The 23,755-nt window shown below is 48.6% G+C and overlaps 2 protein-coding genes across 6 annotated transcripts; one reads left to right on the top strand and one right to left on the bottom strand.

Moving 5' to 3' along the window:
• Positions 1-2,209: 2,209 nt before the first annotated feature.
• Positions 2,210-12,271, bottom strand: TADA3 (transcriptional adaptor 3). 4 transcript variants are annotated; one of them, XM_033131967.1, is made up of 10 exons: positions 11,643-11,972; positions 11,470-11,527; positions 10,545-10,772; positions 8,938-9,188; positions 8,713-8,818; positions 7,368-7,509; positions 7,172-7,275; positions 5,885-5,994; positions 4,411-4,596; positions 2,210-2,772 (listed from the first exon to the last, which is right to left on the bottom strand). In XM_033131967.1, exons 3-10 carry the CDS (start codon positions 10,749-10,751, stop codon positions 2,580-2,582), a joined length of 1,299 nt encoding a protein of 432 aa, XP_032987858.1. In that variant the 5' UTR covers positions 10,752-10,772; positions 11,470-11,527; positions 11,643-11,972; the 3' UTR covers positions 2,210-2,579. The 4 variants fall into 4 exon arrangements, with proteins under 4 accessions (XP_032987858.1, XP_032987859.1, XP_032987860.1 ...); XM_033131968.1 differs by having other exon boundaries at positions 11,860-11,961; XM_033131969.1 differs by lacking the exons at positions 11,470-11,527; positions 11,643-11,972 and adding an exon at positions 12,155-12,271.
• Positions 12,263-21,880, top strand: ARPC4 (actin related protein 2/3 complex subunit 4). Of its 2 annotated transcripts, XM_033131973.1 has the most exons (6): positions 12,263-12,372; positions 15,146-15,264; positions 16,495-16,606; positions 17,743-17,838; positions 18,763-18,933; positions 21,000-21,880. In XM_033131973.1, exons 1-6 carry the CDS (start codon positions 12,370-12,372, stop codon positions 21,003-21,005), a joined length of 507 nt encoding a protein of 168 aa, XP_032987864.1. In that variant the 5' UTR covers positions 12,263-12,369; the 3' UTR covers positions 21,006-21,880. The 2 variants fall into 2 exon arrangements, with proteins under 2 accessions (XP_032987864.1, XP_032987863.1); XM_033131972.1 differs by lacking the exon at positions 15,146-15,264 and having other exon boundaries at positions 12,339-12,372; positions 21,000-21,336.
• The last annotated feature ends 1,875 nt before the right edge of the window (positions 21,881-23,755 follow it).

The raw sequence follows: 23,755 nt of genomic DNA, 5'->3' as shown, positions 1-23,755 counted from the left end.
TCTGCAAGCAAGGCAACCACGTATGGCTGCACAGGTTGTGCACTGCCCAAGCCTAAAAGTACCATTCACATAGGCTGGAGGGGAGTGGAGCCCCAAAGAGTTGTGTAATGAAGAGGTTCTGTCTGCATGTCAGATGGACTGAGTTCGAATCTTGGCTCAATCACTTATCAACTGTTTGACGAAGGTATGTAACCTCATTATGACACAATTTCCACATCTGTGAATGGATGTTGTTAGTACCTACCATATGGGGTAGTTCAGAAGATTCAGTAGTTTAATGAATTTAGAATAGTGCCTGGTACAGAGCTAACATTTACTGAGCATTTAATTTAATTAATTAATGAAATTAATGTGGGTGTCTTAAGAGAAGACTAGAAGCAACTTGGGGAAAATGAGTTACTGAAAAACTGCAGCAGCTAGTCCCCACACCACGTGGGAGGCTGGGCCTCATGTCATCCTCTCTCTCAGGACCCTACTCCATCCTTCTTTTTGCTAAAAATCCACTTTTATTGCTCAGGTCTTCTTTACTTGACAAACGACAAAACTCCAAAGCAAACTAGCTTAAGCCAAAAGAAGCATCGGTGGGCTGATGTCTTTAGAGGATCCAGGGCTCTAGCTACATCATGAAGATTCTGTTTTTCTCTATCTCCTCGCTCTGCCTCTCCGAGTTGGCTTTATTCTCGGGCAGGTTCTTCCACGTGGCAGAAAAGTGAGTCACCAGGTGGTCCAACCTTACATTCTATGGCTTTTTTAAATTACTTTTTTTTTTTATTGGGGAATATTGGGGAACAGTGTGTTTCTCCAGGGCCCATCAAGTCGTTGTTCTTCAATCTAGTTGTGGAGGGTGCAGCTCAGCTCCAAGTCCAGTTGTTGTTTTCAATCTTTAGTTGCAGGAGGCGCAGCCCACCCTCCCCATGTGGGAATTGAACCAGCAACTTTGTTCAGAGCTCACGCTCTAACCAGCTGAGCCATCTGGCCGCCCCTTCGGCAGCTCAGCGGCAGCTTGTTGTCTTCAATCTAGTTGTGGAAGGCAAAGATCACTGGCCCATGTGGGAATCGAACCAGCAACCCTGTTGTTCAGAGCTCATGCTCTAACCAATTGAGCCATCCGGCCGTCCCACATTCTATGGCTTTTGATCCAAGAGAAACCCTCTTCTCTCAGCATCCATACAACCATCTTATGGAAGACCTCTGACTGGCCCAGCTTGGGTCACTGCCCATTCTTTGGACCAAGCATCATGGCTACAGTGATGGGGTACTGTGACTGGCCAAGTTGAGAACACGTGTCCACTCTAGTTTGACAGTCCCACAAGAGTCACATGAAATGAGGAAAGGGCAGTTCTCCGACAGGAGAGGTGTTGGGTATACAAGAATGTTGGCTGTCCTCGCCATCCTCTATGGCTGAGTACCTCAGGGATCCTTCCCTTCCCTTCTGCTGTGTGGACCTTAACCTTCTCACAGTGAACTGCAAATTATTCTCAATTTGAGGCAGGGACAAGAGCGTATTTATTCACCTGTTATTTCCCAGGGCTAGCTTCCTGCGCATCCAGCATCCATTTCCCCTTCCTACTCAGATCTTTGTTGGGTTCCACCCTCTCCCCGTTGCCTTGCACTTAGTGGGAAAGCAGACACTTTCATTAGTTTAAACCCGTTAGTCATCCCTTGCCACAGTGATTGGTTCCGAATCACAGTGATGTGATACTTAGTTTGGGTGAGACATACGGATGTCTGGGAAAGGCTTCTTGCTCTTTTGGGTGGACCATGGAAGCTACCTGCTCCTTCCTGCCCTCTCTGGTGCTGGCTGTAAATGAGGAAGCATTCGGCCTTCACTGACTGCTACTGGCTGCCACCACACAGCCAGAGGGGAACCCACTTAGGTGAAAGCTGACACTGCGGAGGGCAGTGTGGAGATACCTGGATCCTGGCACTGCTGGACTGGCCAACCTGGGAGGCCGCCCTGCTCCAGGATCAAGCCCCCAGCCAACAAGCTGCCTTCTTGTTAATCCACTTTGAGTGGGGAGCGGGGCAGATATGCTCTTACCTGCAGCTACAAGTTCCCTTAGAACGTCCTTCCTGAATGAATGACAAGGGCTAGTGGCAACAGGCTGAGAGCCACCAAGCATGCCCTGCCCTCCTGAACCTTTGTGACCCACCCCAGTTGCTTTCTACTCCACAGTAACAGATACTCAAAGATTCTGGATGCTTTTTAAAAAAACCACAGCAGTCACTTTACTCTTAAGTTTGCACTTTACAAAACCACAAAGGAGAAGTCCTTGAGGGAGAGAGGGGTGGGGTGGGGGTGGCAGAGAGGGGGAAGGTAGGCCCAGAAATGAAGTCTCCCTCATCTTGGGGACGAAACAGAGACACCAGGCCAGCCCAGCAGGGCCTCCTGGGTCCTGGCTATACAGACCTAGGCCGAAAGACTTCAGGGAAACGCCCCAGTCCTCTAGAGACTGTGGCCACACGACATCTGACAGGCAGCCACAGGACGAGGCTTCCAGCAGCCCGGAGAAGGAACTGGGGCTCCCTCCCTTTTCTCCCCTAGACCAGGGGGAGGCAGCCTGAGGCAGGGGTGAAGGCTACCCGTCCAGCAGCTTTAGGATACTCTCGCGTTCCTTCAGAGTCTTCCAGGCCTGGTCCTTCTCCTTCTTGGTGGGGGTCCGCTTCTTTTGCCGGGCAGCCATGATCTTGCGGAAGGCATCCATGACCTCGTTGTCTGCCATGCGGACCCGCTGTCTCAGCTCCTGCCGACTCACCTCCTCCTTTGCCAGCCTGTGGGAATCAGCGGGCCAGGTGCCATGAGAAGCCCACCTCCAGAGTGGGGCCCTCTTCCAGACTGAGCCCACCCACCACCCAAGGCTGGCACTCCTGTGGGTCGTTTCACACCAAAAAGCAAAGTTATTGAACTTTGGTACGGAACATGGTGCTAGGTGCTAGGTACTATGTTAGGCTCTTCAAAAAGATTAGCTCAGTCATTTCTCAGAACAACCCTGTGAGGTAGATATATTATTCTTCTGTTACTAGTGATAAAGATGAGGCTCAAGGAGGATCAGAAATGCCCCAAGATCCCACAGCTAGCGAGCAGATCTGAATCAGGGCAGGGCTGAGGGCTGCACACTGGCCTCCTCATAGGCCCAAGCCAGTTCCTTCACTGCCCGTTACTTCTGCCTCTGTACGTTGCTGCTTCTCTCCCCTCCCCCTCCCTTCCTCAGTACCTCTTTCATCTGTATTTGCCTCTTCCTGCCCTGGAGAGGAACCAGAAAGAGGCTTTGGAGTTAGCCTTGGGCTCAAGTCGCAGCTGGGCTGTTTACTGGCTATGTGACCTTCAGCAGAGCACTCACTTCCCTGGGCCTTTATTTCATCATTGGGTAAACACTTACCCCTGGGCTGTCGTCAAGATTCAATAGGAGGGTGTACAGGAAGTCCCTGGGACATAGTCAGCACTCCGGACACCCTTGTCCTTAAGTACCCTAGCAGTTTGTCAAGCGCAGCTCCCAGTGGCCCATGTGGGGATCGAACCGGCTACCTTGGTGTTATCAGCACCACGCTCTAACCAACTGAGCTAACCGGCCACCCTACCTCTCCTTTCAATGGTACACATCTTTATCAATCATCCACTTGGAGGCTGCGAGCCCTTTGCTAGGCCTCTCTTGCTAGCCCCAGCACAACGTTTAAGAGACAGGCAGAGGTGGACAAATGAATGAGTGTGCCCTGTGCTGGGAGGCAAAGAGACAGCACCTGCTGTGAGAAGTTATCAGATTGGTTGTCCCCAATAAGAGGGCACCCCGTACCATGATCTCCCTCCAGATGTCACCTATACCCTTGTTGTGACCAATGCAGGGCAAAGGATGAAAGTCAATATAAAATAAATGACATTGCAACCAATTCCTTAAAAAACTGGTCCTAAAACACTCGGCAATTTCAGGTGAAGGGCCAATAGCAATCACAAATGTCGAACAAAATGTTACCAGTTGATAAATCTAGGTTGAGAGCATATTGGTATTCATTACGCTATTCCTTCAGATCTGTGTGTATGAAATTTTTCATAAAAATACTTTGGGGGACAAAGAAAATAAGCATGAAAAGATTAAAAATAACAAATCACATAACAAGGTGAATATAGTTACCACCACTGAACTGTACGTTTAAAAATGGTTTAGAGGGTCAGTTTTATATGACATGTTTTTTACCACAATTATAAGTAAATCAATCAATCACAGATGCCTGAGCCCCGATAGTCTGCGGGATTACCATCTATTTGAGACATAATCTGTGGGGCGGTGCCTGGCACTGATAATTTCTTCAAGGCTCTGCAGGTGAGTCCGAGGCCCTGCCAGGTTTGGGTGGCCTGTGGTAAAGCCTCCAGACGGGGAGAGGCAGTGGCCATGGCCCATGCCTCCCGTCACTCACCTTAGCAAGTCGTGCTTCTTGGTGCGGTTGTGGGCACTGAGGGCCTTCAGCTCCGCCTGCCGTTTGCGCAGCTCCGCAAGGACCTCGTCCTCTGAGTCCTCGGCGGGACGGTCCTCTGACTCCAGCAGGCCCTGTGCAATCAGCTCCTCCTTGATTCGGCTCTCCAGGGACTTGGTGTGTGGCACACTGCAGAGGAAGGCAGCCCTCAAATCAAGGGGATCCCGCAGAGGTTCCCGAGGTTAGTGAAAACTTCCTTTCTCTTTGGGCGCCCCCTCTGTCTACTTAGATATAGAAATACAGAGAGACAGACAAATTTGGTCTTGTTTCAAACACAAGTAACATATGCCCATTACAAAAAAACAAAAACAAAAAAATACGTAAAAACCTATAATGCCAACAACCCAAAGAGAACCACTATTATTTTGTTATGGTAACATTATTTTGCTGTAGGTTATTAATATGTAGGTTACATGTAATATACATATATTTTATGTTATCATATATATATAGTAGTCCCTCCTTATCAGCAAGGAATACGTTCTAAGACCCCAAGTGACTGCCTGAGACCGTGGATAGTACCAAACACTATACATACTGCTTTTTTCCTACACGTACAAACATATGATAAAGTTTCATTTATAAATTAGGCACAATAAGATATTAACCGTCATAAAATAGAACAATTATAACAATATATTGTAATAAAAGTTATGTGACTGTGGTCTCTCTCTCTCTGACAACCAATCTGACAACTGAGGCGACTACTAAGTGACTCATGGGTGGAGGACATCGTGTGGCTGTGTGGGACAAAGGGATGATTCACACCCCAGGTGGGACGGAGCCGGTGGCGCCGACACTTCATTGTGCTACTCAGAACAACACACAATTTTAAAACTTATGAATTGTTTATTTCTGGCATTTCCCGTTTAATATTTTTGGACCACAGTTGATCACAGATAACTGAAACTGTGGAAAGTGAAACTGCAGAGAAGAGGGGACTATTGTGCTATATATAGTCCAGATTTTGTTATATATTATTTCTAATCTTTCATTATATATTTGTTTTTTCCCTACACGCACACATTTATCTTAAAAAAAGGATCATACTGTCTGTATTGTGATAAACTGACATTTCCCCCACTTAACACTCTACTGTTTACATCTTTTTATGTCAATTAACTATATTTCTCTAATATGATTAATAGTCACGGGTTAGTTACCCAATTTAGCCAACTACTCTCTTTCAGCGGGACGTTTAGGTTGTTTACAGTATAAACAGTGCTGGGCTGAACAACCCTGTGCTAAGCCTGCGCGTGCAGAAATGCTGGGCCGGAAATACACGTTTGAGACTTCTATTGGGCTTTCTCAAAGTGCCCTAGGCCTCTCTATTAAAGAACGCCTCCCCACGTCAGGAGGGACAGAAGTCACCAGAAGCAGGGGCCACACTGTGGGGTATGGATAGGATTCCACTCACCTGAAGGGCTTGTTCTGATTTCGGGGTGAGGTGCTTGCCCCATCAGCTCCTGATTCTTTCCCAGACATGTCAGGAATAGGAGAGTCCTCCATGGGGGAAATAATATTTTCCTAGAAGACCACAAAATGGGATGAGGGAGAAAGAGCTATAATATTTCCATTTTCCTGCTCCTCTCTGACCTACGTGGATAGTCTTCCCAGACCAGAACTATCCTTTTTCCCATCCCACCCTGTCTGGGAAGGTTTTCTACCCTCCAAAAAGCTTTGATCATTTTGGAAACCCCCTTTTTTAATACTGATGCCAAAAGAAGGGAGCACAGAAGAGCGAAGATAACACTCAGTGACAGTAACAAGAACAGCTCAGGTTTGTCAAGTACATGCAATGCACCAGGCATGTGCTAAGCACATTGTGGCAGAGGCTGCTAGCTGTCCAAACGCCATTCTCACCTTTCTCCCTTTGTAGCTGGGCTTATGGCTGCCAATATACACTACACTTCCCAGCCTCCCTTGCACTCAGGTGTGGTCAGGTGACAAATTCTCTCCAGTGGAAAGTGAGAGAAGAAGAGCCACAGCCAGTCACGGCCCATTAACCTTCCTTCACACACTCCTCCTTGCTCTTTTCCTGTGGGCTTCGAGCGGCAATCACACCCAGAGTGATACTGTGCAGAACATACGTTTAAGATGGCAAAGCCCCCACAGCTGGAATCCCTATCTGCAGCCCAGCCAACCTGGAACATGTGCCCCAGACTGTTACAGGAGTAATACACTATTGTGCTTGGGCCAGAGAGGAAACTGAGGCTTAGTGAGATGAGGGACGTGCCTAAAATCAGCCATGGAGCACAGAGAAAAGGGCCCCTGAACCTGGGATTTGAGTCCTGCTTCTATGTATTAGCTGTGTGACCTCTGAATCAAACAGTTCCCTTTTTTTAAGCTTCCATCTTCTTGTATGTAACATGGAGCTAAGCACTGTGCTGCCTCCAACTAGAGGATGTGTGGAAAGCCCCTTGCACAGGGCTCAGCACTTAGCCAACACCCAGCAGAAGTAACTGTGAAGTAGGGGCTATCTTGGGAGGAAGTTAGAGACTGGGAGGGGCATGAGGGATTTCTAGGATACTGGTCATGTTTTATTATACGCTGTTATTATCCTACATTATTTATTATTATAGTGTGCTCGTTTGTGAAAAGTGATCAGGCTCTACATTTCTGATCTGCGTATCCTTCTAAATGTATGAAAACGAAGCATTAAAACAAAGTACATGCAGTTGCCATTTGGGGTTGGCGAGCTCACCTCCACCAAGGCCTGCAGGAGGCGTTGCGTCAGGGCGCCGAAGGGGCACCCGTCCTCCGGCTGCTCGTGCTGGGCCTCAGACTTCTTCAGCAGGGCATCCACATCTGAAGCACACAGAGAAGTGGTGGGAAGCTGGGCTGCAGTGATGGGAGCGCCAGTCCCAGCCTGGGGTAGGCAGGGAGGTGGGGGGCCTAACCTTTAGTGTCCAGTTCCGTCAGTGGCCCGATGAGGCCTTTCTTCTTGTCGGCTACGGCCGCCGCCCGGGCGCCATCCTTCTGCTCCTCCAGCAGGTCCTCCTGTGCCCAGCGCTGGGAGTAGTGCTTCCCCAGGGGCGGGATCTGTAGGAGAGATCCCATGAGTGCAAAGGGGTAAGCATGCTTTTCATTCCTTCCTTCCTTCTTTCATTCACTTCTTTGCCTCCCAAGTACCTAGCCCAGGGCCGAGGATTGTACCTGGTATAAGTGAGAAGAGACAAAGGAGATAAAATCTCTACATTTAGAGTCTAGTAAGCAAACTAAAACACACACAGAAGCCAATATGGAGCGATTTCCAAGGTACAAGGTACAGAATATTGTGTGTACATGGACCATCTCGGGTCATAGCTCTCGTCTCTACAGGCTTTAGGGTTGGGAGAGGAGATTCTCTTTTGTATTGCTTGAATTTATTACTGCCTGTATGGATTCCTTTTTAAAATAATTTTTTTAAAAATTCAGTGATGTGATAGAGGTTAGACTGAGGTCTTCTGGCAGCACAAAAGAGAGACTGACTTTCTGCCAGGGCATCTGCAAAGGCGTTTTGGTGGAGGTAACATGAGATCAGAGCCCTGAAGGGTGGGTCAGTTTGCCAAGGGGAGAAGAGCAGTGCAGAGGCCCAGAGACCAGCAAGGACCCTGTGTGGCCCTGGAATGAGGGCACGGTGCTTGGTGGAGGCTGGTGAAGGCAGCAGTGAAGAGGGGGCGTGGCCAGGGAAACTGGAGAGGGTGCTGGGGCTGTGCCACCAAGAACTGAGAGGCCTGGACTCGATCCTGTGTGAAATGGGAGCCCAGAGAGGCCTGGGAGCAGGGATGGCTGTGTCACATCCGAGCTTGACAGCGGACCTATGGGAGAGTTCTCCCCAACACTCTTCTGTATTTTCCACATTTTCTTTACTAGAACCTGTTTTATTTTCATCCTAAGAAAATAAACTTATACATATTAAAGAAAGACAAAGAAAGGCCCCTCTGGAGGCAGGAAAGCATTAAGACGCTGTTTGGGTGAAAGCTGATGAAGTCTTAAACCAAAGTAGAGGGGATGGAGATGTGGGGTCAAGGGGGGACCTCACTGAAATTGAAGCCTTAGGATGGATGTGGTGACCGTTTGGATGGGGCAGAAGGGAGACAATGCAAGGAGAAAGAATGGATGTCTGGGTGGCTTGATGGGGCAGAGAGGAGTCTGGACAGGGTAGGGGAAGTAAGATGACATATGTCTTTGGGATCTTTGATTCTGAGGCACCTTTCAGCCCTCTTGTTCTCCATCATGTCTATCGAGGCTCAGGGTTTCTACCTTGTAATGTTCAGCCTCGTCTTCTGGGGGTTTCAGTAGCTCTTCTAGTGTGCGGACCTCCTCGCTGGTGATGTCAGCGCAGTAAGGCTCCACTGAAGCCCAGAACCTGCAGGGAGAAGCAGATCCTAAGTGGGCACTCCGTGCCCCACCAGCCTCAGCCCTGGGCCCCTCCACAGTCTCCACGGCCCGGATCCCAAGGCCCTTCTATGTTTTATGGCCCAGAACCTGTTGGGGGCATCATTCTTGGGAATCCGAGGCACATCAATTGGGTCATCAGTGAATTCATATTCCTGGATCTTGGGCTGAAGGTTTTTGGATTTGGGTCGCCCGGGGCCAGGGCCTGGCCCATGCCCTGCCTTCCCTTCCAGTTTCTGCTTCTTGGGCTTCCCATGTTTGGGGGGAGCCCCAAGCTCATGGTCTCGACCCAGCTTCAGGAATCGACGGTCACCTTTCTTATCCTGCCAGTCAGTGAGGATCTGAAATTCAGAGAGACTGTTAATGAGGGAGGGAAGGGAAGACAGAGGACAACTGTTTCCCCCAGTGAAGAATCAGGATCTAGAACTTGAGGAGGCGCTAAAGTCTTTCCCCACCCCCTTTTTATTTAGCAGACTCCTACTCATCCTTTAAAACCCAGCTCCTTTTCTGTGTCCATCTTACAGGATTTTACTCAGATACTTCTCATCATTCCATTCATTTTGTCTGTATTCTGATTCACCTCGGTGGTGTTTAGTAGCAAGGCCAAACAAGTGATCACACCCCAGTGCATGCTAGGTCTGGGAAAATATGCTGGTGGAAACTTTTTGGTGAAGGCAAGCAAGCCTCCCAGCAAACCTTCATTTTGAAAGTCACAACTGGGAAGCCTTCTTCACATCAGTTACCTGATGCTTAGACACTAAAATACAACGGGTTGTGCCACAACCCTGTTCAAAAAGCTTCAGTGGATTCTCAGGGACCACAAGTCAACGCTCTTCATACTTCAAAGTCCAGTTGAAATGGCATCTTCTTCCTCTATGAGTCCCTGGCACTTTGCACCTTCACTGTAGGCCCAAACATCTTGTTTGGACATACTAAAATGCACAGCATACTTTATCTTTTTGACTAGATTATAAGCTGCTGGAGACCAGGAAGCTCATCTTAACCAGTTGTCCCCCAGGATCTGGCATAGCACCTGGCACACAGGCCCCAGAGGATGTTTATGCAGTGAAGAGAGATGAGAGTAGTGCCAATGACTAACATTTAAAATGCTGACTTAGTGTCAGAAACTGGGCTCAGACTTCGCAAAAAAAAACCGAAACAAAAAACCTCTCTTAATCCTCACAAATCCTCTTTGGTACGTCCTATTATTCGGCACAGTTTGCAGACAGGAAACATGCTCAGAAATAGGAAGTAATCTTCCCAAAGTCACAGAGCTAGGAAACTAACACTAACTAGTGCTTAGTCCAGGATTCAAATCCTCTCCTCATTCCAGTTCCCCTATTCCCCCTAACCATAACACATCACCTGGTACTTGTCTAACCAGCCCCCCACCACTTATAGTTAGCAAACTCCCTGAAGGCCAGAATTGTCTTAATTATCTTTCTCTAATGACTTGCACAGGACCCAGAACATAAGGGGTGGGTCGGGGGCGGGAGGGCTGTGTTGTCAATAAATGCTTAGAAATCTTGCAGTTTATGGAGATCACACATGTTCTTGCTTATTTTGTGTCCCTAGAACCCAATTTGTCCCCCCTGCAACCTCCTGTACCCCAGGCCTTAGCAGATGGGACGAACTCAATGAGCCATCCCATAACTTATCAGTCTACCCCTGGTGACGTCGTCTCTGTAGGGTATCACCTGAGTTTCGGCCTCCAGCACCCGCAGGCGCCGGCTGGCAGAGGAAAGCAGGGTTTCAAGCTCTAACTGCAGAGTGTCCAGCTCCTCAATGCCGATGCCATCATCCTCAGAGCGGGCCAGCACTGCTGTGTAGCGTGGACAGACTTTCAGGTGGTCCACAGACTTGAAGTCGTGGAACTGCAAGGGGCAGTCCTTCAGCTCACTCATGGCCCAGGATACCCTGCGGAGCTGAAAAGGAGAGGGACATTGATGGGAGGTAAAGTGGCACAAGGAAAGCCCAAGGGTTCCCTCCATCCAGGAACAGCCTCAAGGAGAAAGCCCGACTTCAGTACCCTATTGACAAGACTGATGGCACTGCTATTACTCCGAGAGCACCCACTGTGCACCAAGCAAGGTGCAGACATCTTACCAGCTTTTCACTGATTCCTCACCCTCTGAGCAGGGACCATGGTGCTCTTCATTTTACAGATAAGGAAACTGAGACTTTGTAAGGGTGGGTACATGCCCAAGCTTACCAAGACTTTGAATCCAGGTATTTCTGAGTCTGAGCCCCTCACTACCATGATACACTATGCCACGTCTTCCTGATGCTCTTTTCTTTTGTTGTTCTTCTCGTGAGTTCTGCTAAGCCTCTGAGCTCCAAGCATCCCATTCTCAATTGTGCCTCCCTGCTTCACCTTGTCTCACTCCTTCCCACTTTGCCGGTTATTTTTGCCCGACAGTGGTTAAGAATGTGATATGGTAAGCCAGACATACCTGGGTCCAAGCCCAAACTTTGCCGTTCTCTATGTATGTGGCCCTGAATATGCCATTTAACTTTCCTGAGTCTCGGTTTTTCCAACTGCAAAATGGGGACAAAGTAGTGTGGGTCTGTTTCCCCATAAGAAGTCTGAATCTGTAAAATGGGGATAATAATGGTACCTACCTCCCCCGGATGTTCTGAGGATTAAAAGATGATGCTCGTCAAGAGCCCAGTTCAGTGCCTGGCACAGAAGTGGGACTGCTTAACGGCTGGCTCCACCCGTGGGTCGCCCCAATGCCCCGCCTTCAGGGTCCCCGTCCACTCGAGACCCCTAACGCGGCTCCTGCCCCCTCTACCTCCACACTCTGGCCTCCTACGGCCCCCGGGCCGCGAGAGGGGGTGGGGAGTTCCGGTTGGTCGGATCTACCGCTCGCAACTGGCTATGGGCGGGGCCCCTGCAGTTGACGCGGGGGCGGAGAAACGCGAGGGAGAGCTCACGGTGCCTTGCGGGGGAGGGTTTGCGGGCCGTGAGCTGGACCACTGCAATTGGGGTGGGGGTTACGCCGCGGGTACCCGAGGGAACAGCCAAGGGCTGGAGGGCGGGGCTCGGCAGCCGGGTTTTCGGTCAGGCATTTAGTTCCGCCGAGCCCCAGAGGCAGCCGGTAGGAGGGGCTCGGGGGAAGGATGGGGGCGCAGAACCGGAAGGAACGCAGGGCTCCTCCGCCTCGCCTTGTCCAAATATGGTGCCCAACCTTCGGCCGGGCGGCACCATTGCATGACTATGGGGAAAGAAAGCGGCAAATAGGACAAGAAAGCCAAAGTCACAAGCGAGAGCTGCATGGATAACGGGAGAAGCTTGAGTACCGACCTGAAATTGCAGCAGTCTAAAGATACCAAGGCAGTCCTAGCGGGAAAACTTCCAAGGGACCCAGCGTTCCGAGGCTCTCCTCACCCTGCTCGGAGCACAGATGGTACTGTCCGGAAGTCCGGGCGGAGACTGCGGCTGCGCTTCTCGCGAAAGGGCAGGCGTCGCGGGCCTGGCCACTTCCGTACTTCCGCTTTCCGGCCCAGCCAGCGCCCGCGATGGTGAGAGAGCCGGGCCCCGGGCCAGGGACCCCCCCCCCCATTCTGTCTCAGAGTTGTGGGTCTGGGGGAGATACGGCTTTGCAGCGGAGAGGCCTGGGGCCGAGGGATGCTGGGGAGTTGGGGGCACGATGAGGCTCGGAGAAAGAAGGCGGGGTGGGGGTCGAAGGGAGGAAGGGGCGAGCGGGGAACGCCCTCGTAAGAAGTAGGCATGGTGACTTCACAGTCTGTCTTTGGAGACAGGTAGGGAATACCTGAGGCATGGAGGAAGCCGGAAGTGAGACCTCCTAGGCTCGTAGTAGCTAGCGCTCAGGTGGTAGGGCTACCTCCCCACCCGGAATAGAACTTCACTAAATGCACTGCTCTGTTTTCTCCTGCCCGCCAGACTCTCTAGTTTCCCCAGGGAAGCGTCTACACTTCCATATCCCACTCTTCTCCTTACCCCCTACCTTGATTCTACCGTACTGAAGGATTTCTTAAGCTGCCTCCACCCGAGCCCCTTCCTGGTCAGAACAAAAACGTTGTTGCCTTACTGTAAGATCTGATACTGCTGATCTCTCTCCCTGGAAATCCTCCTGTTTGATAAATGTGTACGTTCCTGGGAGTAATGTACCTGTCTAGTCCCTTGGCTTTGATGACCTTGTGTATTCTGGTGTCTCCCAAGGTTTGCCTGGATATCTTGAAGATACTTTGACATTAAACCTCCAGATCAAAACTCCTCTTTTCTCCTAAACTCGCTCTTCCTTCTTTGTTTCTTAAATTGGCCATACCTCTTGATTTTTTAAAAATCAGGTTTATTGAGGTATTGCATGAGACTGTTTTATTTGTGAAAGGGCAGGTGTCATGGGGCTGGCCACCTAAAATTCACCCTTTTCCGGTTTATCATCTATGAATTTTGACACACACAATCACGTAACCACTACCATCAAGGCACAGAACATTCCCATCACCTCAAAATGTTCCCGCCAGTCCCTTTGTAATCAGGCCTCCTCCTCTTTCCCCGACCCCAGGCAACCACTGATTTTAACCCCCCAATAATTTTGCCTTTTCCATATTGTAATATAAATGGAATTGTCAGTATGTAGGCTTTTGAATGTGGCTTCTTACCATAGTGCATTTGAGATTCATCCGTGTTGTATCAGTAGTTACTCCTTTTCATTTCTGAGTAGTATTTAATTGTATCAATGGAGCGTAGTTTGTTGGGAGGTGTTTTAATTCCATGATTATCTACATCTTACGTTATAGTCTAACCATGTTGTAGTCTAACCGCTGTGATACTTATGTTATAGTCTAATCGCTGGCATACTTATGTTACAGTCTAACTGCTGTGATACTTATGTTACAGTTGAATTGCTCTGATACTTATGTTATAGTCGAACTGCTGTGCTTTTCCTCTCTAAGGCCCCAGTCTAGGCTCTCATCAGTACTCCTTGAATAACTCTCTCTGCCTTATGTCTTACTTCCCTCTCCAATCCATTCTCCACAGAGCCCCCCTGCAGCTGTGGTCCTATAACTTCCCCCTCAGAAAGTCCCAGCAGTTCTTTACCACCTTAAAAGAAAAGCTAAACTCAGTAGCCTGGCATTTGAGATTCCCCATGAATCTCCAGACTACCACTGCAGCCTTGTTTACTAAATCTAAAATATGTTTCCTACAGCAACATTGTACTCATTATTACTTCTGGAACTCTTAATGCCCTTTTGTGTTAATCCTAACCTTGCTTAAGTTACAGCTTTCATTCATTCATTTATTCTACAGAAAATGAATGACACTATATAGGTTAGGTACTAACTGAGCTAGGAGCAGGATATGTAGATTTGAATAAAATAGACGCGGTCTATTGACCCTGAGGCTTGCAGTCTAGTGAAAGAGAAATCGCTTTACTAAAGATGTTTGAAGGATGTATCATTGTAAATTACAAGAACTGTTACTAAGGGGAAGTCAAGAAAGACTTCTCTGAGGAAGGAAGAGGCTGTCCCTGAATAAACCAAGATCTGAAGGATGACTTAGGCGACAAGAGGGTAGAAAAGCCTGCAGATAGATAGTTCAGCAAGTGTGAAACTCTGAGGGGAAAAAGAACTTGGCGAATGTAAGGAAATGAAGATGAGTTAGAGTAGCTAGAAGCTGATCCTTCTAGTGGGAATGCCCTTACTCTTTTTTTCTCATTCTAAAGTACTCCTAATTGTATTTCCATCTTCAAATCAAAGCCAATTGCTTCTGCAAATATAACTTGTAAATCTAATTCAGTTATTCTTCTTTGTATCATAGTCTCTCCCCGCATTGAGCTGTTTAAGGGTAGAGATGGTCTTAATCATTGAATTCCCAGCCCCTAGCTCAGTGCCTGGCACATAGTAGATTTATCCATTTGTTGGCTCAAAAGACAGATTGAGGACAATCATTCATTTACCTGTATGCTTCTAGACCGGAGTTTCTCAACCTCGGCACTATTTGGGGCTGAACAACTCTTTGTTGTGCATTGTAGAAGGTTTAGCAGTTTGCCCAGCCTCTTTCTACTCAATGCCAGTAGCACCCCCATCTCAAGTCATGTCGGTAAAAAATGTTTTAACATTGCCGAATGTCCCCTGGCAGGCAGAATGGTCCCCTGTTGAGAACCACTGCTCCAGACTTAGACTGGAAGGCACCTTGAAGGCTTAGTCTGTTCTTCGGTGTCTGAGAATCCAGCACCCTCAGTACTGCCTGGCTCCTGTGTAGCTGGAGCAGGGGACCAGTGTGTTTGGTGAGACAGATTCTGATCCTCCTTTGGGGTTTTTCCTACAGACTGCCACTCTCCGCCCCTACCTGAGTGCCGTGCGGGCCACACTGCAGGCTGCCCTCTGCCTGGAGAATTTCTCCTCCCAGGTCGTGGAACGACACAACAAGCCGGAGGTGGAAGTCAGGTAGGGAAGGAAAAGTTCAGGGTAGGGGTGATAGGTACAGCCCCAGAGGTGGCTGTTGTTGAGAAGGTGCCATGAACTTCCATCCTGGAAGGACAACCACAGTTCACATATTTTGTCTTGCTGCCAGATGAACAATGGTTCCCAATTTGGAGTTCAGAAAATAGGGTCAGTAGGTTGGCAGGACAAAACCCAGGGGAGAATCTACTCTGGAGCCAAGATTGCTTGACACAAGGTATGACTTTTCAGAGTAGAGTTGTTCATGAAGTATTTCCTGTGGCATTATTGAACCCACTGGCTGAGAGGATTTAGTTAGATGCCATCTCCATCCTTTTCTTAAAGATCAAGGATTTTTTCTCCCCCCCCTCCACCCCCAAACTGTATTCTCTCATCTCCTACTCCAGATATTCTGCATTTTGGGTTATAGTCTCTCTCTCATCTAGTTCATGTTTTATAAACAGATGATTCTTTTTTTCCATTTAAAGTTTAATCTGGGACATACATCTATAACTGAGATGTGGTGTTACCACACTATGTTGATATGATTTGAATTTTTAAAAACACACAAGATGTTAGCATGTGCCATGTTATGCTACTTTACATATATGATCTCCACTAGGCGTTTTAAAATGACAACAATTCACAGACACCACCACCACAGTGAATTATCATTATATAGATCTAGGGAAGTAGAGACATCAGAATGGGAACTGAGTTGAGAGAGGTCTTAATGCTGAATAAGTGAGTCATTCTGGATTGACTGTGTTTGATTTTAGCCTGTCCTTATTTTTAAGGTAGTCCCTCTTTTTGTTCCCTAAATGGTATGTGGATTTGCCTATAGTTATTAAAATAAGAGCTGCCATTTGTAAAGCTCTTACCGTGTGCCAGGCACGCTATTGGACACTTGACCCTTTTTGATCTCTCTCAGTCCTCGCCAGTGAAATAGGAATCAGTCATTTTACAGATGAGAGAATTGAGATTCCAAGAGGGTAACTTGCCCAAGGAAAGTAACAGAGGAGGCTGGATTTCAAAACCTTTCGCCCTGACTCCAGAGCCTGTGCTCTTTCCACTGGAGAACACACTCACTGGCCCCCATCTTGGAGCACCCCTGCTTGTGAGTCTCCTATTTCTTGGACTCTGGTCTCAGATAGTGATTCCAGGACCTGCTGTGGGGTGTCCCTAAGCATTCTGTTCCTCTATAGTACAGAGGCATTTGTGACATTGTGTTTTCAGGAGTAGCAAAGAGCTCCTGTTACAGCCTGTGACCATCAGCAGGAATGAGAAGGAAAAGGTTCTGATTGAGGGCTCCATCAACTCTGTACGGGTCAGCATTGCTGTGAAACAGGTGAGCTCGCCATGGAGCCCCTGCCTCCCTAGGAGGCCGGGGATCCCCCATCCGAGAGACCAGGGTGCAAGGAAACCCTCTATTTCCTTAAATGTACCCAGGAAATGATTTGCCAAACTCAGCCAGTCAGTAGAATAAAGAGTGAGCCATTCTGTCCTGTAGGCCTTGTTCTGAATGTAGCAGCTCAGGCCATGGGCCAGTGTGGTGTCAGGGCATGGAACCATTCCTGAGTAATGAGGAAGAATCCACTACAAAAAATAAATAGTACCAGTACCAATTTGATAGCCATAAATTCTGAAAGTGAGATTTAGGGTGAAAAACAAAGTACAATGTTGCCTCAGGCAGCTGACATTCCCACCATCTCCACAATTTTGTATTTACGTGCCACCTGGACAGTTATTTACTGAATGGGTTTCTTTAAACTGACTTTTCTTCTCAAATTAGTTTGAAAAAGAATATGCCATAAGTGGGAAAACAGTATCACTCACCAAATAGAGGGAGTCTAAAAAATAAACATAAACATAATGAAAACAAAACAGTGTCACTAAGTTCAGACTAGATACTGTTGCCTACAGAAAGCTCTACCCTTTTAACTCTTTGTTAGAAGAGATTCACATGTTGCGGTTGTTGAAGGCAAACCAGTGCCTAGCAGCAGCATTCTTCCTACAGAAATAATGGGAGTTCAGGGAGAAACTGAGGGGATTCTTTGATGTACAGTGTTTACTAAAGTGGAGGTTACCTAAGGTTATTTCTGATACTCCCAGTGGGGTAGATCACAAACTGGAAAATGCACTACTAGTGAAATGAGAAAGGGAAAGACAACTTTGAATATAGGTGTGGACTCTGGAAGGAGCGGATAGAAAACTCAGGTTCACCAGCTTAGCTCCCTGAAATGGACAAAGATGAGAGCATGGTAATGCCCTGTCCGGTTGGAGAGGCTATGATGTTGTAGACCCTCCTTTCAGTTGGCAACCAGATGCCCCATGATTCAAAGTTGAGGCAGCAGTTGCTCCCGGTACCAAACGCACTGCTTCCGGTGAGCCTGGGGGAAATGGGGTCAGAAGAGCAGGCGACGGGTTTCTGTTGGCCTAGGTGTCGGCTTTAGGGAAAAAGCGTTTCTCCTCTGCTCTCACCAGGCCGATGAGATTGAGAAGATTCTATGCCACAAGTTCATGCGCTTCATGATGATGCGAGCAGAGAACTTCTTTATCCTTCGAAGGAAGCCGGTGGAGGTGAGACCGTGTGATCCACGGGTTTGTAATACCCAGGATTCTAACGTTGAGTCCTCTGTCACTGGCCAGGGTGGCTGCTTCTCCAGCTGTGGGGCACCACCCACTCCTTGAGTTGAGAGTTGGCCTTTGTCTCAGCTAGAGTGGGAGTAAGAGGGATGCGCTTCGGAAAAGTTGGGTCTGTCTCAACCATGGAAAAGGCACAAAAGAAGAGACACATTGCACATCTTCCAAGAGATATAGTCTAGCAGCAGAGAGGACACCATGAATCAGAACTCCTTTCTAAGCTTTGCCACTAGCTGGTTCATAGTCTCTAAAGGCTATAGCTGACGTTGGGTCAGTTGTTGCCTGACGTTGTATTTGAGTCCTCTCCCAGGCTCCCTGCCAGATTAACTAAAATATCCCCAGTGACTGAGCAGCACACAACATCATCAGATACATTAGACATGCTGGATAAGCTCATCCTCATCCTGAGCGAAAAGCTTTCTCCTCGTCCTAGATCTAACCTCTGGGGCCACCCAGAATGAAAAAAAAAAGTTCTTCCACAAGCAGCCTATCTGGTAGTTAAAGACTCCATCCCATCCCTCTCCCACAGCATCTCTCCTCTCCAGACTAAGTGTTCCCTGTTTGATTAGATTCTTCTGTAACGAGATTTCAGGTCCCTTCATTCTCCCTTGACTCTTTCTGAATGCAACTATTTGTGCCACAGATAGTCTTCCTGAGACATCTGATACAGAATTCTCAATTGGGTCCAGTCCCTTGGATCTAACACAGATACCCCACCAGAGCAGGTGGGCTGTTGACTGAAAACTGTGTCGCTGGAGAGACGACCACAGCCAGCTGGAAGCATGTGGCTGAGTGAATGCAGGGGACGTGGCCAGCTAGTGCCCCGGATGCTAATTTTCTCCTGTTTCTTCCTCTCCTTAGGGGTATGACATCAGTTTTCTGATCACCAACTTCCACACAGAGCAAATGTACAAACACAAGTTGGTGGACTTTGTGATCCACTTCATGGAGGAGATCGACAAGGAGATCAGTGAGATGAAGCTGTCGGTCAACGCGCGCGCCCGCATCGTGGCGGAGGAGTTCCTCAAGAATGTAAGCAGGGGTCTGCTGAGCTCCTCCCAGAAGTAGGAGGGGTCGTGGGCTGTGTTGAGAACTTAGCATCTGGCAGGAAAGGGGTGCCCATGGTGCGGAAAATTTCCTGATGCCTCTAGGGCCTCTGGTGGGTAGCAGGTGTATCTTGGAGAGCTACAGAGCTTTTTTCATTTCTAGGTGTCGGGGGACGCCTCTCTTCACCTCTCATGAGGACTTAGAAGCTCATTTCCACATCTTAAAACGTACAGAGTCCTTCCCTGTTATCTAATTCAAACCCCTAGTGCGGCCAATTAAATCCATACGCGAATTTTTGAGGATTATAGGACAGTTAGTCACAGTGTAATTCCACTTCTCAAACAGACTTAAATATTTTCCTTCAGCGTCTGTTTCTCAGGCTTAACGTCATAATTTCTTCAGCCTGTTTTCCATCACTTTCCTGGCTTAAGTCCCAATCCCTCTTCAGTCGTCTGTGCCTCCCTAATGGAAAGGACTGCATTCCTCTGAAGAGGAACGATTGTAAACATTGATGCACTGATGACACAGTTGTTCTTGTTTACATATTCAGGACGTGCCTTCTACTTGGTCTTTTTCTTCTTCCAAACAATCTTTGGTTTGTTGACATGTTCCACTCAGAGTTGGTACCCTAGATGGTAGGTTTAGTGTTTATTCCTCCCAGTGCATGCAGACCCAGCCCAGAAGGAGCTCAGATTCCTAAAAATAGAAATACACCCGCTTGCCCTGGGCTTTAATTATACTGAGGGCAGCCAGCGTGCAAAGTAGCTGTAGTGTGTGCAAAGGGTAAGTAACGTGCCTGTTCAGATCACACAGGCTGTGGGGTCAGGCGACTGGGTGTGAGCCGGCGTCACTGAGCCTCCGTTTCCTCAGCAGTGAAACGAGGAGACTGTGAGTAAGTAACATGAGCCTTCGGTGTAGTTGGATATTAATGAGGAAATGTATGTAAAGCATAGCCTTTGGCACATAATAAGTGTCCTATGTATTGTCGGACCAGAATTTTCTGGCCAGGGCACTAGGAGGCCTTTGGATTCAACTGTGAAGAAAAACAGTTCTTGTCCCAATTTAATACTTAGGTCATTCATTCAACAATCATTTCGTTTTTGTGATAATTACATTTCTGTAGTTCTACAGCTTTAAAAAAGTACATTCACGTGTCTCATTTAATATCTGAAACCATCCCCATTTTACAGATGATTATACTGGGGGCTCTGGAAGTTAAATCACCTGCTGGTGGTCCCTCAGCCAGTAAGTGGGACAACCAGGACATGGCTAGGTTTCACAGTGAGATCTAGGAAAGCACTGTGGCATCTGGCAGTGGTCACATGCTCATGTGCATGCAGGGTTTGGGCAGGTAACGTCCGTGAGTGAAGTGGGATATGTGGGGGGACCTCGTATCAGCAGCACCTGCCTCACCCAAAGAGGATCACCACCACACAGCTTCATCTTCCAGTTTTTCCAAAGAATCCCCACATCTGGATTTGTATACGGAGTCTCATATTTTCAAGGTTGGCAACTAATTCATATTAAACACTGGGGGCCAAACAGTGCTCGCCTTTGGGCTGGGTTCAGCCTGTGGGCCAGTCGTCCCACCTCTGGTCTGTAAGATGTCCATGGGCGATCCTTGATGGCAGAAAACATTTCAAGAGCCTGTCCTGTTGGAGGATCCCATAGAGCTTGACACAAAGTACTCAGCCCTCTTGAGTCCCCAAGCCCTTGCGTCTCTAACGAAGGCAGTCACAGTGCTCAGTAAGTAAGGCACTGTGACGGCTTTATAGCCGCCTCCATGACACAGCCGAAGGGCGCTGTGGCAACGCCCGTACCACCCTTAATTGCTCTGCCTTGTCTAGTGCTAGGTTTTGGGCCAGTGCCCCAAAGGTCACTGCTGAATCTGGCTGAAGGAGAGAGAGTGCCCGCAGGGATGTCCTGGGACCCAAGCCTGCCCCTCAGAGATCTCGGCACAGTAGCAGCTCTCAGAGCAGCCCACCTCCCCCACGCAGCCTTCCGGGATACAGCAATAACCGTTATTCACTGCCTCTTGGTTCTCTTGACAGTTCTAAACCATCTGGCTGGATCTCGAGGCCTTCCCCCTCAGGCTCCCCGGTGTCTCTGCGAAGGCGTCCTGGAGTTACTTCTCAGAGCGGCAGCAGCAGAAGCAGCGGAGTGGAGCTGGGTTGGGGGTGGGCATTAGACGAGGGAGGTGGGTGGTGCGCTTGCTAGCTGGCAACAAAGCAGCAGTGGACCTGCCCCAAAGGCCACATGTGCCTGGTCAGGCTGGCTTCTGATGTTCAGTCCCCTGGGCCGGGACACATTTTTTTTAACGTCTTGAAATTTAAACTCTGTGCTTGTAGGAGACTGTAACCTTTTTGTCTTTTTTTTTTTTTTTTTTTTTTAAACAACCTCTACATCCAGTGGCTGTGACTGGTCCCAGTGATTGTACTTTACTAGTCGCTGTGGGTCTGGGCGGGCCTGGAGCCAGAAGGCGGCTACTGTTCCTCCCCAAAGTCAGCCCATGTGGGGAGGGAGGGAGAGCTCAGACCCCCGTCCTCTCCCTCATCCTCGTATTCTTGAGCCTCCGTGGGCCCAGTAGAAGCGGTGCCTGAAGCTCTGCCTGAAGATGGCCACTCAGCCCTGGTTGGGGACGGGGGCTGAACCGGTGGCCACCAGACACGCCTATGAGCTAGGGCCAGAAAGCCAGGCAGCCTCTGGCTGCAGGGCTGCTTCATGCCCTCCCAGCCGTGAGGGGCCACTGTTAACGCCTTGTCTGTCAGTGCAGTGCCTGTGCTAGAGGTGGAGAGGTGAGTCCTGTGAGATTCCTGGCCGGGCCCTCCCACCCGCTCTGGCTTCTCTGCTCCCACGCTCGCTGTAACTTTTCTTATTCCGGTGGATTCTCCCAACCCTAATTAAAGTCTCTTGCCCCTTTGGGGCTGCATGAGGTCTGTGCTCTGTGTGCATATGTGAGAGGAGGGAGGGTAGGGTTTTTTCTTCCCTAAGACCGTGTGGCTGGTACTTGGGCCTGGGGGTGACATCCCTGCCAAGGGTCCCAGTCCAGAGAGCCCCAGGGCAATCTAGGCACCACCGATTTCTGCAGCTGCTCTCTCTGCCTATAGAGAGCTTTGGTCCTTTTCACCTAATGAGCTCATTTGGGCTCTAAAAGGTAACCTCCGAAATAATGATCCCATTTGGCTAAGGATACTGACGTTCCATGAGCTGTAGCAGCTTGCCCCAAATCTAGCCAGTGAATGAGAGGGTGAACTTCAAATCCAAGACATCTGCCTCTGTCTGTGCTAAGATGGTAATCAGTAGCTGTGTGTAGCTATTGACATTTAAAATTATTCAAATCAAATAAGGTTTAAAATTCAATTCCTCAGTCCCACCAATGACATTTCAGGTGTTCAATAGCTGCAGGTGACTGAGGCTTACTGTGTCAGATAGGACATACACGGAGCATCTCCACCGGTGCAGGAAGTGCTGTTGGACAGGGCCAGGCTTCTTGGTGACACCTGGAAGGAAACAAACACTTGTGTTTGAGTCCTGACTCTTGCTGCTGAATTGGAGCAAGTTCTTTTTTCCTGTGCCTCCATTTCTTTATCAAGTGGAGATATGAATGGAAACAATCTGACACAGTACTTGCCATCCAGGTATTAAATAAACAATAGCTGGTCTTTCCACTAGCCCAATATCCAAGCTGTTTTGATAACTTCTAAACACGGGACGGCATTATCCCTGTCTTGGAGAGACTTGAGGGACTAATTAAAGAGCCAGGTGTGTAAAAAGGTGCACTGAAGTGTTTCATACTCATGGAAGTCTGGGGGCCCACAGGGCTTATATTTATAGAAAATGGTGTCAGGAAAAGTTTCAGAAAGGTTGGCCTTTGAGCTGAGCTTTCTGAAGAGGTATTTCTGGATGGCCAAAGGGATCTCTTAAAGTGGAGGACACGGTACTGTTGGAGGAGGGGACGGGCTGGGGGCAACTTGGACAGCTGTCATCCCCTTTCTGATATTACGTCTTGTGACCCCCGCTCCTGTCTCGCAGAATTAGGTGTGCACAATGCTATGTTGTAGCTTTGCAGTGAATGTTAAAGGTGCTCCTGGTGAAGCTGATGTCCACTAGAATATGGCTCACTCAGCCACAGGATCACATTGCCCGGGTGGCCAGCCAAAAACTCATGTGTCATGCATCTGTCGCCCAGGATCCAGAGTCCCTAAAACCAAGTTTGCTGGCAAGAACAGACTGGATGATTGCCAATCAGCCAGCCCTTTCTTGGGAGTCATGCCTTTGGGGAAGCCCAGTTCCAGCCAAAGGGGGCTTGGGAAGGGTGATCTCAGTGGTTGGGGTTGGCTGGACAGCTGGGTGGAGAACCCACCTCCACTGAAAGGGCAGACCTAGCCCGTGACTACACAAAGCTGGGTTCTTGAACCAGGATTCCCTCTTCCCTGGACTCGGCTTAAATGGGCACGGCTAGAGTTTGCCTCTCACTTGCCGGTGTTTCCATGGCTGTAGACAACCCTTATGAGAAATAACATGTACTTATGTTTAACAATGTTTAAGAGGGGTCTTTGGAATCAGACTGGTGTGTTCCGGTGTTGGCTCTGCTGTGTGGTGAGGCAAATTATTTTAACATCTTGGAGCCACATGTACCTCACTTGTGACTTCCGAGGATAATACTTTGCCACTACCTCCAAAAAGTTTACTTAGTCTTGTTTTGAGGGCTGTGCATAACTGTCCAATTACATTTTTTTCTGCAGTTGATTCAAATGATGATCTGTTTTTCTGTTTCCAAGTTATTGCAGGGTGTGGGTGGGGAGGA

The sequence above is a fragment of the Rhinolophus ferrumequinum genome, chromosome 17 (assembly GCF_004115265.2).
Source record: "Rhinolophus ferrumequinum isolate MPI-CBG mRhiFer1 chromosome 17, mRhiFer1_v1.p, whole genome shotgun sequence".
NCBI classification, from domain to species: Eukaryota; Metazoa; Chordata; class Mammalia; order Chiroptera; family Rhinolophidae; genus Rhinolophus; species Rhinolophus ferrumequinum.
This window is presented reverse-complemented; position numbering and strand designations above follow the sequence as displayed.